The following is a 15,203-nucleotide window of genomic DNA, read 5'->3' on the forward strand; positions in this document are numbered from 1 at the left end:
TCAGGGCTTTCTGGAAGGCCCTGAATTCCTTACAGGAGGGCATGGCCATGGTGGGTGGAGGAACAGGATTTGACTAGTGACAGCTGCTACCCATGGCAGATAGATCCCTACAAGCTCCCACTGCAGTCAAGGTCCTCGCCATCTACACGGGGAGAATGAGGGTGTCCCACTGGGACCCTGTGTGTATGGACATGGAGTGTCGGGGATCTGCTGTCGGCCTCTGGGGTCATCCCCACTACCAGGTAGAGAGCCCGTTCTGAGACTCGCTTTTGGAGGAGGACCCTTGGGGCCACTGGCAACCCGCCAGCCCCCTCCTGTACTAGTTTTGCCGAGTTTCTCTGCTTATGAAAGGGATCTTCCTTCCCCTGCGCCGTTTGCCTTTGTATTTGTGTCTTTGAGGAAGGGGAGGAAGGTGGAGAGCCAGAGGTTGTTGAGAAAATACATAGGGAAACAATTTTTAGTCTCCTTAGACTGGCTTCCCAATCCTTGGCAATTCTTTTGATTCTGGACGAAACCTAGAAGGAATATCCTTTCCTTTCCCCTTCAGTTTTGTAAGAACAAGCACGTCTCCTCTTGCTGTTCCTGACTTAATCAAGTGGTATGGCATGCCCGCTTCCCCAGCTGTGTCTTACAGCCACATTGAGCCAGATTAATGTCACACAGAACTCGTTGAAGGACTCTCTCTAGCCAAACACTCAGATTCACTTTTCCAGTCTTGAGAAACTGCCTTCAGGACTTTTAAAAGGTGGGAGAGGGGTTTGAATTCTTGCTTCCACCCCTTGACCAGGTTGGAAAAGCTTGACACCGTCTACCCAGCTGTGAAGAACTTTGCCTGCTGGCCACGAAAGCCCGTTAACACACCTACAGGCACTGTCTCTCTCCTGCCTCCACACACTATTTGTTTGTTTTGTGGTTATTTCCTTCTTTCTTAAAGAAAGAATCCTGTCTCGGCCTTTCTTTGGAGAAGTGTGATTTGAAGCGCTGCAGCGGGGCGATTGTGCAATCAGGCTCCTGGAATCTCCTTCCTACCGTCTGCTGTGCATGTGTGCTCATAAGGGCAGGGGTGCCAGATTCTGTTGTTCCTTACCAATCGAAGCTTCTGAACTCCAGTGTCCCACTCATACTGTCTCCTTACAGCGCTCAAGCGTTAAAGGGAAATTAAACAGGACACAGTCAGTTTTTTGCTCCTGTGTGATATATATTGTTCTCAGTTGCCATCCAGACTTCCTAGGGTAGGCTAGGTCTCACCAGTGCTGCAGGGCTCCGAACTAAACTCAGCTCTGGCTTGGAGTTGGGGAGTCCAGGCAGGCGGGCAGAGAAGTGTCCACTCATGACTTTATTTGGCTCCCTGGAGGAAGGAGAGTTGCCGTTGCTGGAAAAAGGTGAGCGCTGATCTTTCCCAGCAAGAAGAAGGTCTGTTCCCTTCCTTCAGTGGGTGCTTTCAGGTGGAGGTAGAGGAGGCCCGCAGGAGGCTCTGGGTCTGAGGGTGCTAGGACAGTGACGGCAGTGCCCTCTGCTTGATGCCTGGGGTGCCCCCTCTACAGAATGAGCATAGCATCTCATAGGTGTGTTAAGGGCTCCAGAAACGTAATCTGTGGCAGTGACATCAAGCTGTCCTACATTCATGACCTCAGAAAATATTGGAGGCTCCTCATTTCTAGAAATCTACCATGACACAAATAGATGAGGCAATATACAACCCCACTCCTTTCTCTACAGCTTGGCCTAGAACAAGCAAGGAAAAAGCATCAGGGCTCAGAAATTAGGACAGGATTACATGGAGATCCAGCAGGGGCAGTGGGCAGACTAAGTGGCTTCAGTTAGGAGCATCTGGGCTGGCCAGAGTCCGACAGGGCTGACTTTGAACTTCAGCCCCTCCACCACCTCAGCTAGGCCTGGGTCATTCAGTGAAATCTCCAGGCTGTCTCCGTCTCCTGCTGGGGCATCTGGAGGCTGCTCAGGCCTGTGCAGACTTGTGTTTCTGCCCATTTAATGTATTGCAGTTCATGGGCCTTCAGTTGACTTGAAGGGGCTCTCTTCCAACCTCAGAGGAGATCTTCTCTGGGCCCAGCTCCAGCAGCCCACAGTGGGCCCTCTCAGGAAGGAGAGGGGGTGAGGTCATTGCCAGATTCTCCCCACCCAGAATGTTGGTTTGATCCTGGGACTTTCTGAGACAGGGGAGGCCACCTGACCTTCCTGCTCAGCCATCTGTGTCGGAACATCTGGCATTTCAGGGAAGAACTGCTTAGCTGTCTTAGGAACCAGCTCTGTGTCTTCATTTGGGAAGCATGGAAGGCTTCATCGTCAAAGTGATTTGTGAGTACCAAGAAGGTGAGAGGGATGGAAGGTTGATGACGGCAACCCCACTGTTGAGAGTTTGACCCTAAAGTTGACAGACTCCAGTCTACCAGCCTGCTTTAGGCCACCTCTTGTTTTTCTCCACTCCCTGAAACACCTCTTGCAGACCTGCCACCGTTTTGACACCTGTCCCAGTTCAGCTGGGTTTCCTGCCTTTGCTCTTCATGTCTGGAGCGTAGGTAACCATCCGCAAGCATGAGTGCTCCTGGCATCCGCCACGAGAAACCATCTCTTTGAGGCTCCAGGAGACAGCATTAACCCGTTCTCCTCAGACCAAGCTTATGGATTCTGACCACTGAGATGGGGGGCAGGGGAGGCGGGGGGCTCATCCTATACTTCCACACAGAATAGAGACAGATAGTTGCTCTCCAGAGTTGGGATGACTTAAGAACTCTTGAAGAACGCATTTGTTTCTCAGTGTTTCAAAGGCAGCACTCATTATTTTGCAAACAATAGCTGTTTTCTTCTGCAGCCCATTTCCCTAGATTTTGCTAACTTCTTCTATCTAGCACAGTCCAACTTCAAACCACCATGACTAAAGCTGGATGTTCATGAGGTAGGGTAGGCTGACAGCCAATTCAAGGGGTCAGTTAGAATCTGCACCCCCTTACGCGCCCCCCTGCCCCAACCTTTTAAGAGTTCTTGCCAGGGAGTTGTTTGTTATTGGGGAAAGAGACATCCAGTGATGAAAGCTTTCTGTAAACTGAGCAAGGGGCAGAACTGAAGCAAGTATTTTTTGGATCCTGTGCCACCCTGGAGTGGTGTGAATTTTCCAAACAGGCTGCAGCAGTGGGATGGTACTGCAGCATGGTACTGGGAGGCAGAGCGGAGAGGAAGAGGGAAGGAATGTGAAGTGGCCTTCAGGCCTCACCTGGAATTGCCCACCTTCACACCTCCTGGCAGCCCTTCTGCTGTGCGGTTTGGGTGGGGTTCCCAGGGATATCTAGGTAAGGACACTTGAGGGGACCAAAACGTAAGGGAGAGGGAGCGAGCTCCTCTAACCACTGGGCTGAACAGCTGGGCCTCCAACCGAGGCAGTATTAGCATTTGAAAACCCCTCTGACGGGCTGAGGCCTTCCCGGGGTGGGCGCTGGGCCTGAGAGCAGAGGCCGTGGTGGCTCCACACAGAATGGGACTGAGCATCCGGGGCATAAAGACCAGGCCGGACTCAAGAATGAGCCCATTGTGGCTTTGTCCCAGGCTTGAAAACTGTGACCAAGGCTCTTTCATTGTTAAGAAAGACCGTTTCTTGGCCAGAGCAGAGCTCGAAAGTCTGGTTCCCCCAGCAGGCAGGTCTGGGAGGTTGTTAACTACGTGCTCTCTGAACCTTTCTGTGTGTAGTTAAGATGGTCTCACTCCGGATCACGCAGGCTGGTGTGTTGGTTCTGGAACTGCAACCCGGGTCTGTCTCCCAGCTGACTGAAGTCAACCCCTTCCCAAACCATCTGTACAGAGTAGCTTTTCGTCATTCGTATTTCATTTAAACAGTGTAGCTTTGTACAGCATGTATTTTTTAGTTGATGTTAATTCTGGTTAATAAAGGTCATAACTCCAAACCTCTGTATCCTCTTCCCTGTTTCTAGCCAAAGTCTGCTTAGAGGTGGGGGGCTGGAGGGAACTGGCCACACTCTTCCTTAATCCAGGAGCAATGGTGCCACCTACTGGCAGTTGCTGTTAGCTACAGGTTCTGTGGCCTGTCCTGTTTTCTGGTAAAGGGACTTTGACCTAGATGGAAGTAGCAGTATTCCAGTACAGGAGTAATAACATGCTGCAGTGGAACACGCACTGAGTAGGCACACTATTTCCTACTTACAGATGTGGAAGGGCTTAGAGACTGTGATTAGGCAAGTTTCCCAGGGTCACAGAGGCAAATAGGCTTCCCTGGTGGCACTTAGTGGTAAAGAGCATGCCCACCAATGCAGGTTAGATGTAAGAGACACAGGTTTGATCCCTGGGTAGAAAAGACTCCCCTGAGAAAGGGAATAGCTGCCACTCCAGTATTCTTGCCTGGAGAATGCCATGGACAGTGGAGCCTGGTGGGCTATCCATAGGGTCACACAGAGTTGGACACAACTAAGCTGAAACTCCAATACTTTGGCCACCTCATGCGACGAGTTGACTCACTGGAAAAGAGTCTGATGCTGGGAGGGATTGGGGGTAGGAGGAGACGGGGACGGCAGAGAATGAGATGGCTGGATGGCATCACCGACTCGATGGACATGGGTTTGAGTGAACTCCGGGAGTTGGTGATGGACAGGGAGGCCTGGAGTGCTGTGGTTCATGGGGTCACAAAGAGTCGGACACGACTAAGTGATTGAACTGAACTGAACTGAACTGAAAGTGACTTAGCACCAGCATGCACGCAGCAGAGGCAAATAGGACAGAGCCTTCCCACCTGCAAAATTAGTCAGTTGGCCAGGGTTTGCCAAAGCAAGCAAGAGATTTTAGATGGTAACTGGACAAAGCACTCAATACTGTGACTAGTGAGGACTGTCTTCCCTCTTCAGTTCTGATTCAATCCTGCTGAGTTTGTCAGTTTGATATGACTCTTTAAACCTTTAACAGTCTTTGACCCTTGTTCATTTTAGTTTTTAACAATGTTAGATAGGCAGCAGTATCAGTTATAAATTATTAACTTTTTTCATTAAATTATTTTGAAGTTATCAAAATTATCTTCCACTTTGTGATGAGCCACATTGGTTTTCTATTTTCCTTATGTAGTATAGTGATATGACATTTCCTTTTAAAGTAAGTTTGTTAGGTTTAAAAAAGTGAGTCCATTTTAGGGGGGAAATACAGGTAGGCAATAGATGGCTGTACACAGATAATGTTGAAAATCCTGATGGATGTTACAGGTGACTCAGAAGTGTGGGCATGTTGCACTGTGCCCATCCTCACTGGCTTGCTCCACAACCTTGGGCAATCTTGAGGATCCTTTCCTTGTTTGTAGAAAATGAAAATGGAGTAGGAGATCGTATAGGTGGACTATAAAATGCTGTGAACTCTGGGTACTACGACTCATGTATCTCCTGGGTCAGGCTGTTTTATCTGTGAAGGTAGTAACAGTCCAGGGCCTTGTTTCTTCCACTTTTCTTCTCCCGCAAGATTCTTCCCTTTTACCTGCTGCATTTTCTTTCTTCTTCTTAAAAATCTCCTTTCAGTTCAGTTCAGTCGTTCAGTCGTGTCCGACTCTTTGCGACCCCATGAATCACAGCACGCCAGGCCTCCCTGTCCATCACCAACTCCTGGAGTTCACTCAAACTCATGTCCATTGAGCTGGTGATGCCATCCAGCCACCTCATTGTCTTTCGTCCCCGTCTCCTCCCACCCCCAATCCCTCCCAGCATCAGACTCTTTTCCAGTGAGTCAACTCGTCGCATGAGGTGGCCAAAGTATTGCAGTTTCAGCTTTAGCATCAGTCCTTCCAGTGAACACCCAGGATTGATCTCCTTTAGTATGGACTGGTTAGATCTCCTTGCAGTCCAAGGGACTCTCAAGAGTCTTCTCCAGCACCACAGTTCAAAAGCATCAATTCTTCGGCTATCAGCTTTCTTCACAGTCCAACTCTCACATCCATACATGACCATGGGAAAAACCATAGCCTTAACTAGACAGACCTTGGTTGGCAAAGTAATGTCTCTGCTTTTTAATATGCTATCTAGGTTGGTCATAACTTTCCTTCCAAGGTGTAAGCGTCTTTTAATTTCATGGCTGCAGTCAGCATCTGCAGTGATTTTGGAGCCCCAAAAAATAAAGTCTGACACTGTATGCAGGTCAGGAAGCAACAGTCAGAACTGGACATGGAACAACAGACTGGTTCCAAATAGGAAAAGGTGTACGTCAAGGTTGTATATTGTCACCCTGCTTATTTAACTTATATGCAGAGTACATCATGAGGATCGCTGGGCTGGAAGAAGCACAAGCTGGAATCAATATTGCCGGGAGAAATATCAATAACCTCAGATATGCAGATGACACCACTCTTATGGCAGAAAGTGAAGAGGAACTAAGGAGCCTCTTGATGAAAGTGAAAGAGGAGAGTGAAAAGGTTGGCTTGAAGCTCAACATTCAGAAAACAAAGATCATGGCATCTGATCCCATCACTTCATGGGAAATAGATGGGGAAACAGTGGAAACAGTGTCAGACTTTATTTTTGGGGGCACCAAGATCACCTGTACAGAGATATAATTCACATATTTTATAGTTCACAGCTGTGAGACCGTTACCCCAAAAAGCAGCTCCAGACCAGTCACTTCCCATTCCCCCTTACCCAACCCAGCCCTGCTGCTGCTGCTACTGCTAAGTCACTTCTGTCATGTCCGACTCTGTGTGACCCCGTAGACGGCAGCCCACCAGGCTCCCCCATCCCTGGGATTCTCCAGGCAAGAACACTGGAGTGGGTTGCCATTTCCTTCTCCAATGTGTGAAAGTGAAAAGTGAAAGGGAAGTCTCTCAGTCACGTCAGACTCATAGCGACCCCAGGGACTGCAGCCTACCAGGCTCCTCCATCCATGGGATTTTCTAGGCAAGAGTACTGGAGTGGCTTGCCATTGCCTTCTCCCAACCCAGCTCTAGGCAACCACTAATCTATCTCCGTAGATTTGCCTGCTCAGGATATTCTGTATAAATGGAATCGCACATGGCCTTTCGTGACTGGCTTCTCACTTAGCATCATGTTTTTGCTATGTTGTTCATGTTGTGGCATGTATCAATACTTCAGTATTTTGTATTGCCAAGTAGTATTCCATTGTGTGAATATACCACATTTTATTTATTCATTCATTAGTTGATGGACCCTTGGGTTGTTTCCAGCTTTGGGCTATTATGAATAAGGCTGCTGTGAACATTCAAGTAGAAGTCCTCGTGTGGACATGTTTTCATTTCTTTGGGATATGTACCTACAAGTGGAATTGTTGGGTCATATGGTAATTCCATGTTTAGTATTTCATGGAATCAGCAAACTTTTCCAAAGCAGTTCTACTACTTTACATGGGCTTCCTGGTAGCTGAGCTGATAATTTGCCTACAGTACAGGGGGACCCTGGGTCAGGAAGTTACCCTGGAGAAGGGATAGGCTACCCACTCCAGTATTCTTGGGCTTCCCTGGTGGCTCAGGTGGTAAAGAATCTGCCTGCAATGCAGGAGACCTGGGTTCAATCCCTGGGTTGGGAAGATCCCCTGGAGGAGAGCATGGCAGCCCACTCCAGTATTCTTGCCTGGAGAATCCCCATGGACAAAGGAGCCTGGCTGTCTACAGTCCTTGGGGGTCAGAAAGAGTCGGACACAACCAAGCGACTAAGCACAGCACAGCACCACTAATGCAGAGGGAATCCAATTTTTCCAAATCCTCACCAATACTTGTTATTTTCTGAGGTTTTTGTTTGCTTTATTTTTCTATTTTTGTAATGGCTATCCTAATGTATGTATGAGGGCTTCCCTCATAGCTCAGTTGGTAAAGAATCTACCTGCGATGCAGGAGACCCAGGAAGATCCCCTGGAGAAGGAAACAGCAACCCATTCCAGTATCCTTGCCTGGAGAATCCCATGGAGAGAGGAACCTGGCAGGCTACAATCCATGGGGCCACAAGAGTTAGACACGACTTAGCAGCTATATCAATCAATGTGTGTAAAGTGGTTATTTCCTTGTGGTTTTCATTTGTATTTCTTTTCACTTTCTTGAATCACAACAGGTTTTAATTTTAATGAAGTCCAATTTATCTTCTCTTTGTTTGTGTGTGCTTTTGGTATCTAAGAACATTACCTAATCTAAGGACAGAAGATTTACTCTTATGTTTCTTCTAAGAGTTTTGTAGTTCTAACTATTATAGTTAGGTTTATGATCCATTTTGAATTAAGTTTTATTTATGGTTTAGAGAAGGAATCCAACTTGATTCTTTTGGATATAGATATTCAGTTGTTCCATCACTATTTGCAGAAAAGAGTATTTTTTCCTGTATTGAATTGTCTTGACTATCTTGTCAAAAATTAATTGACCATAAATTTGAGGGTTTGTTTCTGGACTCTATAAATTCTGTTACCTTGATCAAATGGTATTCTTGTGCCAATACCACACTGTCTTGATGACTGTAGCTTTGTAGCAAGTTTTGAAAACAGAAAGATTAAATCGTCCATCTTTTTCAAGATTCTTTTAGTTATTCTGGATCCCTTGCATTTTCAAATGAATTTTAAGATCAGGTTGTGAATTTCTGTAAAAAACAGAGGGGGTGCATTTGGCATTTTGTTAGGGACAGTATTAAATCTGTAGATCAATTTGGGGACTGTTGCCATCTTAACGAAATTAAGTCTCCTGGTTTATGAGCAATTTCCATTTATGTAGGTCTTCTCTATTTTCTTTCTGCAGTTGTATTATAGTTTTCAGAAATCTTACATTTCTTTTGGTAAATTTATTCCCAAGTATTGTATTCTTTTTGATTCTGTTGTGAATGGAATTATTTTATCAATTTCATTTTTAAGTTGTTCTTCTTAGTGTATAGAAATATACACTAGCTGTTTATTATTTTTGTGAAATCTTGCTGAACTTGTGTTTTTCTGATAGTTTTTCAGTAGATTCCTTAGGATTTCAATTATAAGATCATGTCATCTAGAAATAGAGATAGTTTTATTTCCTTGTCAGTCTATCCAAATTTTTATTTCTTTTTCTTACCTTATTGCCTTGGTTAGAACTTCTGCTACCATAGAGTTTTGTTTGTCTGTTTTGTTTTTTAGAACCTAGGGAATGATTCCCTCTTAGTCCTTCTTTTAAGTTTCACTGATTTATTTATTTACTTTTGGCTGCACTGGGTCTTCACTGCTGTGCACGAGTGAGCAGGGGCTATTCTCTAGTTGCAGTGTGCAAGCTTCTCCTTGTGGTGGCTCCTCTCGTTGTGGAGCACAGTCTCTAGACACACAGGCTTCAGAAGTTGTGGCTCGAGGGTGCCCCACAACACGTGGAATCTTTTCAAAGCATGGATCAAACCCACGTCCCCTGCATTGTCAGGGGTATTCTTAACCACAGGACTACCAGGGAAGTTCAGAACCCCTAATATCATGTTGAATGAAAGTGGTAAGAGCCAGTATCTCTGTTTTGTTGTTGATCTTAAAGGGAAATAATTCAGTGTTTCATCATCAGGTATGATGTTAGCTGTAGATGTTTTGTAGGTGCCCTTTAACAGATTGAGGAAGTTCTCACCTGTTCCTAGTTTGAGTGTATTTTTCATAAAAAAAAAAGTATTGGATTTTGATAAATGCTTTTTCTGTGTCTATGGAGAGAATCATGTGATTTTCCAGAAAATCTGTACCCTGTTGGCGTAGTATTTACATTACACTGATTTTCTTATGTTAAACTAACTTTGTATTTCTGGGATAAATCTCACTTGGTCGTTGTATCATTTTACATGTTGTTGTATTCAGTTTGCTGATATTTTTGTTGACGATTTTTGTGTCTGTGCATAAGGGATATTGGTCCGTGGCTTTCTTTTCTTGTAATGCCTTTAGTTTTGGTATCAGGGCTTCATAGAATGAATTGGGAAGTGTTACCTTTTTTTTGTTTGATTTTTGGAAAAGTTTATGAAAAATTGGTATTAATTCTTCTCTAAATGTTGGTTGAATTTACATTGAAGTCATTGGGCCTAGACCTTTTATTGTGGGGGGAAGCTTTTAATTACTAATTCAGTCTTTTTACCTGTTGTATTGTTTCTTACTTGCAGATCACGCATGCTGCTTGTAGACACATACTTCTGTAAAGGGGAGAAAATCTGGGAGGAGCAGGCCAAGCAGGAATTGGGAAATTTGGGGGTTTATAGTTGACTCTGCCTGTACCTTACTTTAAATGTTGATTGTAAAGTGATGAGGTCTTGACAGTTGCAGATTCCCAGATCATAAGTAATAGACTACAATGAACATTAGTTCTACTACTAACTATAGTTAGTATGAACTATGACAGTTATATAAAATATGAGGTAGTTGACAATTTCAGCTATTTCAGAATGAAAAATACAAACTCACTTCATGATTATTTTAAAAAATAAGAATAAGAAATGAAGTAGTTATTGTACATAAAACTATGGTAACCAAAACTGTATGGTATTAACATTAAAAACAGACACAGTGGAACAGCGTAAAGAACCCAGAAATAAAACCACTTGTGGTCAATTAATTTACCAAGTCAGAAAAAGGAAGATAAGTATCATATGCTATCATTTACATGTGGAATCTAAAAAAATAAATCAAACAAAAGAAAAATGAAAACCAAGCTCATGGATACACATAACAGATGTGTAGTTGCCAGAGGAGAGAGGAGGTTGCTGCGGGGGGTGGGGGGGCGGGTAGGTGAAATTGGGTAAAGGGAGTTAAAAGGTACAACTTCCAGTTACAAGATAAATTCTAGGGAGGTATATACAGCAGAGTGGCTATGGTCAACAATACTGTGTTGTATACGTGAAAGTTCCTGAGAGGGTAGATCCTAAAAGTTCTCATCACAAGAAAAAAAAAATCCTGTGTGGTGATGGGCTTGTTGTGATAATAATTTAACAATATATACATATAGCAAATCATTACGTTGTGTACCTTAAACAAATATAATACAATATTATATTTATAAATAATAATTTATAATTGAGGGGAAATATGAGGTAACTTTCTGTGTGTTGTTATGAAGTGATCTCCAGGATACATAATTTTGAATGAAATGTGCAAAACAATGTGAAGGGGGAAGAAATGGAAAGGACCTGTAGATGCTTTCAGTCTGGTAAATGCAGACGACCTGTGGAAGGATACCCAAGGTGAAAGGCAGGGGTACAGGAAACTTCATAGCGTCTGGGTATTTTCCCCGTGTGGCTCTGCTACCTTATTCAGCTTTCTTTAAAGCAGTGGGCCTGTGTGAAGGGCACTGGTGAGACTATCAGGTGGCCGTATTTGCACATTTCTCTTAGGCAGCCTGGGCCCAAAGCCTGTGTCCTCCAGGGCAGCAGCTGCCCCTCCAGGCTGCATGTCTCTGCTGAGGTATGTGAGGCATGATCTGCTGAGGAGCTATTCCCTGAATCTCTCTGCCTGTGGGAAACTCAAAGGCCCTCCGAGGTTGGGGATTCCTATTTGAACAGTTTCAGCCGCACAGAAATCCTAGTATGTTTTTCCAAGGTGAAGGGCTTTCACGGCCCTCCAGCCTTCCTGTGGACTTCTGGCCGAATGGCCCAACAGTAAACTACTTCATTCTTTCTTGGCAGACCTGATCATGGCTACCCCTTCCCCTGCTGAACTCCCCCAGTGAAGGTGCTGGAGAAGTGAAGATTCCAGAAGTTGTTGGGCACCCCAAGCGAGCAGCCCCACTGGCAGCCTGTCATTTTCCACCGAAGGCTGGCAGGATTGGCAAGCAGGAATGCATTTGATTTTGGGGAAATAGCCATACTCTTTGCTCTCATCCTAGTGATCGCTTCCCCCTCCTTCACTGGGGCCACCTTGGAAGGCTAGGGAGCCTCCCAGCCCAGGCTTCTCAGGCCCCAGGTTGGGCTCCAGGGCTGGCTGCTGGGCCTCAAACGCTGAGGACCCTTGCGTCTCTCCACAGAGAACACCTTCTGCAGTGGCGACCACGTGTCTTGGCACAGCCCTTTGGACAACAGTGAGTCAAGAATTCAGCACATGCTGCTGACAGAGGACCCGCAGATGCAGCCTGTGCAGACACCCTTTGGTGTGGTTACCTTTCTCCAGGTGAGGCCCAGGTTGGACATGGGCTCCAGCCTTCTCTGGCAGGATGGGAGGGTGGGTGAGAGAATGGACATTTCCTTTTGGTCTTCTCCCTCTTTCTAGTCCCTCTGATGGGCTGTCAGGTGGATTCGGATGGTCTGATTCAATCTGCTGAGATGGGCTGAGGGGGCAGGGGTGGGGTCATTTGGGTAGGAGAGGGTGACCGTAGCCGAGCGGATAGCAGGGATATTTCTGTGAACTTGTAAGACCTGGACAGCCACAGGCCCAGGACTCCTCCAGCGGGCAGCTTGGGTCTGGACTGGACCTTATCCAGGGGAGTGTGCATCTCTTCCAGCTGTAACCAGGCTGCTTGTGGTCATGGTGGGTCTCTGTGAAGGTCCAGTTGTTTCCTCTGAGATTTACTCAAAGGTTCAGCCCCTGATAAGGAAGGGAGCTTTTCTGCGAGCTGCTGGCAGCCTCTGGTTGTCATTCTGAGCTTGAAGTGTCTCAGAATCTCCTCTGTTTACAATTCCTGTGATCTCAACTGGGCAGGAACATCCCCCTGGACTGCCCCTGCTTCCAAAGACGTGGGCTGGGGACCCATCCTAAGTCCACAGGGCCCTGATTTTCTCTTCTGCCGTCTGGGGTTTGGCTTTGTATCACCCAGACACCCAAGCCATTGCAACAGAGCAAGGGTCAGACCTTGGTGCCCCACCTGTGGACCCATCTGTTTCCTAGTCAGGCCACTGTTCCTTTCTAAGGGAACCATCCTATTTTGGACACATCAGCCCCAGAGCACAGATCCTGCCTGTGGTCCCCCAGGTTTGGGGACACTGAGAGAGCCTGTGTGGCTGACCTTCCGGATGGGTGGGAGGAATGGCCATTAACGCACAATGGCATCTTTGTCCTTGGGTCTCAGATTGTTGGCGTCTGCACTGAGGAGCTCCACGCAGCCCAGCAGTGGAACGGGCAGGGCATCCTGGAGCTGCTGCGGACGGTACCCGTGTGAGTGCACCCCTGCGCCAGGAGGTGGGGGAAGTCTCCCCAGGTCAGGGTTTGGGAACCTCCTTCCCCCTTACATTACTGCTCAGACTCTGGGTTTTCACACTGGGCCTCCCTGATCACTACCCCTGGCTGTCCCTTGGCCTCTTGTACCCTGTGTTCTGGGCCTGGGGCAACGAACAGGGAAGGCTGTAGACTCAGCCCGTCAGCTCCAACCCCTCAGTTACCATCCTGTCCCCTTTCCTTGTCCACAGCGCTGGCGGCCCCTGGCTGATAACTGACATGCGGAGGGGAGAGACCATATTTGAGATCGACCCGCACTTGCAAGTATGTCTTGAGTGATGAAAACGTTTCTAGCACACTGTGCCTAGGCCTCTGCCACATAACCCTGGCTTTCCTGCTGGGAAAACAGAGGAGCTGTATTTGTGAGTGAGTAGAAATATGGCATGATATGTAACTTGTTCCCTGAATTCTGCAGAGTACATAACGGAGCAAAGATTTCAGTCCAGGAAAAATTGTCTTAGACACACATTTTCCTGCATTTTAAAAGGATTGATTTTATTGAATGCAAATTACACATCAATAAACCTGACCAAAAAATTGGATCACCATAAAGAAAGAAAATCAGTATAATGGGTATTGCCTGTCTGGGATTCATCCTGCCATGTTCCCCTTCTTAGAAAAACACGGACTTCCTTTCAGAAAACCTCCCTACTGCCACTGCCACACCATGATAGACAGTGGGACAGGTGACAGTGACCCCAGCCCAGCTGTGGGGGTGAGCGCTGATTGGTCTAAAGATCCTTCAGATCATTTTCATCTTGGGCAGTCAGACACCAGGCTCCTCACATGGGTAGGTTGGTATCCCTTGATCTATAAAAGAAAGTCTTTATACACACAGGTTGGCCGTTCCCACTTGCTGTGTATGGCCCACCTGTACTGAGTGTCAGTGTCATCTCTGGGTTTTTTAGAAGCAGCACTGTTTGTATGCAGGTGAATTTTGAAAGCCGCATAGAGCATAACTTTGTTTCTTATGGGCTACTCATGAAGCAGGAACCACAGACAGCCAGTAATGTGCCTGGCACGTGCCTTCCTTCTTCTCTTTTGCACTTGCCCTTTGCAAGTCATTGCCATCTCTGAACATTTTATGCCTCTGTAGAAGTTTCACAGGCCACAGGCAGCCTGTATTAGTGCCAAGAGTTAGTGTCCTTTAGGAAGGCTGGGAGGGGGTCGGGAGAGGTAGCAGGCAGACAGGTAGCCTGTGGTCCCTGGGCTGATTACTGCAGACCTGGGAGTTCTCAGACAGAAGCCTGCTCATTCACAGATGATGCTTCTCTATTTACCTAGTGCCTTGAACACTGAAGCTTTCTGATCACTGCTAGGATCCTCTGTTATCTCTCCTTTAACTTGGTTTCCTGGTAGCTTCTGCTTATGCAAGAACCAGCACCACATGGCTGTGTTTCCCTAAGCCCTTGTTCTACAGCCACACTGGGATCCAACACAGGGCACCATGGGCTGTTGCTTTGGCCCCTGTCCTAAGTGCCAAGTGCTAAGAAAGCACCCGATCTTTAAGCTGCTAGGGTAAGCAGCCTGTCCTTGCTCTACATACCAAGAGCAGTTCTCCTCTCTAGTCTTCAGGCGTCCCTAAGGCTAGCCAGCAGGACCCGGAGCACTAGTGTTCTTTAAAAGCAAGCAAAGCACCTCGGTGTGCACCCAGTGGGAGCTGCTCTGTGCGCACTTGTGTCTCTGGGGTCTACTTGCAGCTGGTTTGTTTTAGAGCTGCTCCTGGCCCTGTGCTCCACACTCTACCACTAGCCAGCTGTGTGCGGGAACAAGTCCCCAGACTCCTCGGCGTCTTCACCCTTTCTTGTTTACTTATAAAGTAAGTGGGCTGAGCTCATTGAGCCAAGAGATGTCTTCAGCTTCTTGCTTAGGTGAGGGGCTCCAAGGTGACCAGTGGAGAAGGAAAAACATAAGACTCCATCCTAAGCAAACCAGCACCCACACGCCCCTGCCCAGGACACAGAGAGCCACTCCCTGTTGTCAGCTCAGAATCCCCAGCTTTGCCTGGGCTGATGGGAGCCCTGGAGATGGGGAGAGGGGGGCTGATGGGAAGGAGGCATCAGGCCAGGGCCACCTGCTGACTGGTGTCTAGAAGCAAGGAC

General features: G+C 46.8%; 1 protein-coding gene across 2 annotated transcripts in view; it reads left to right on the forward strand.

Moving 5' to 3' along the window:
* The window catches only part of SUFU (SUFU negative regulator of hedgehog signaling), a 109,725-nt gene that overhangs the window by 60,345 nt on the left and 34,177 nt on the right, over nt 1-15,203 (forward strand). For both annotated transcript variants that reach the window (XM_055424757.2, XM_055424758.2), the window contains exons 4-6: nt 11,918-12,060; nt 12,956-13,041; nt 13,293-13,365. In XM_055424757.2, the coding sequence (XP_055280732.1) occupies nt 11,918-12,060; nt 12,956-13,041; nt 13,293-13,365 (302 nt within the window). The remainder of the gene's footprint in view (nt 1-11,917; nt 12,061-12,955; nt 13,042-13,292; nt 13,366-15,203) is intronic.

This window comes from Moschus berezovskii, chromosome 12, assembly GCF_049115385.1.
Source record: "Moschus berezovskii isolate FMDL1 chromosome 12, NW_MosBer_1.0, whole genome shotgun sequence".
Taxonomy (NCBI): Eukaryota; Metazoa; Chordata; class Mammalia; order Artiodactyla; family Moschidae; genus Moschus; species Moschus berezovskii.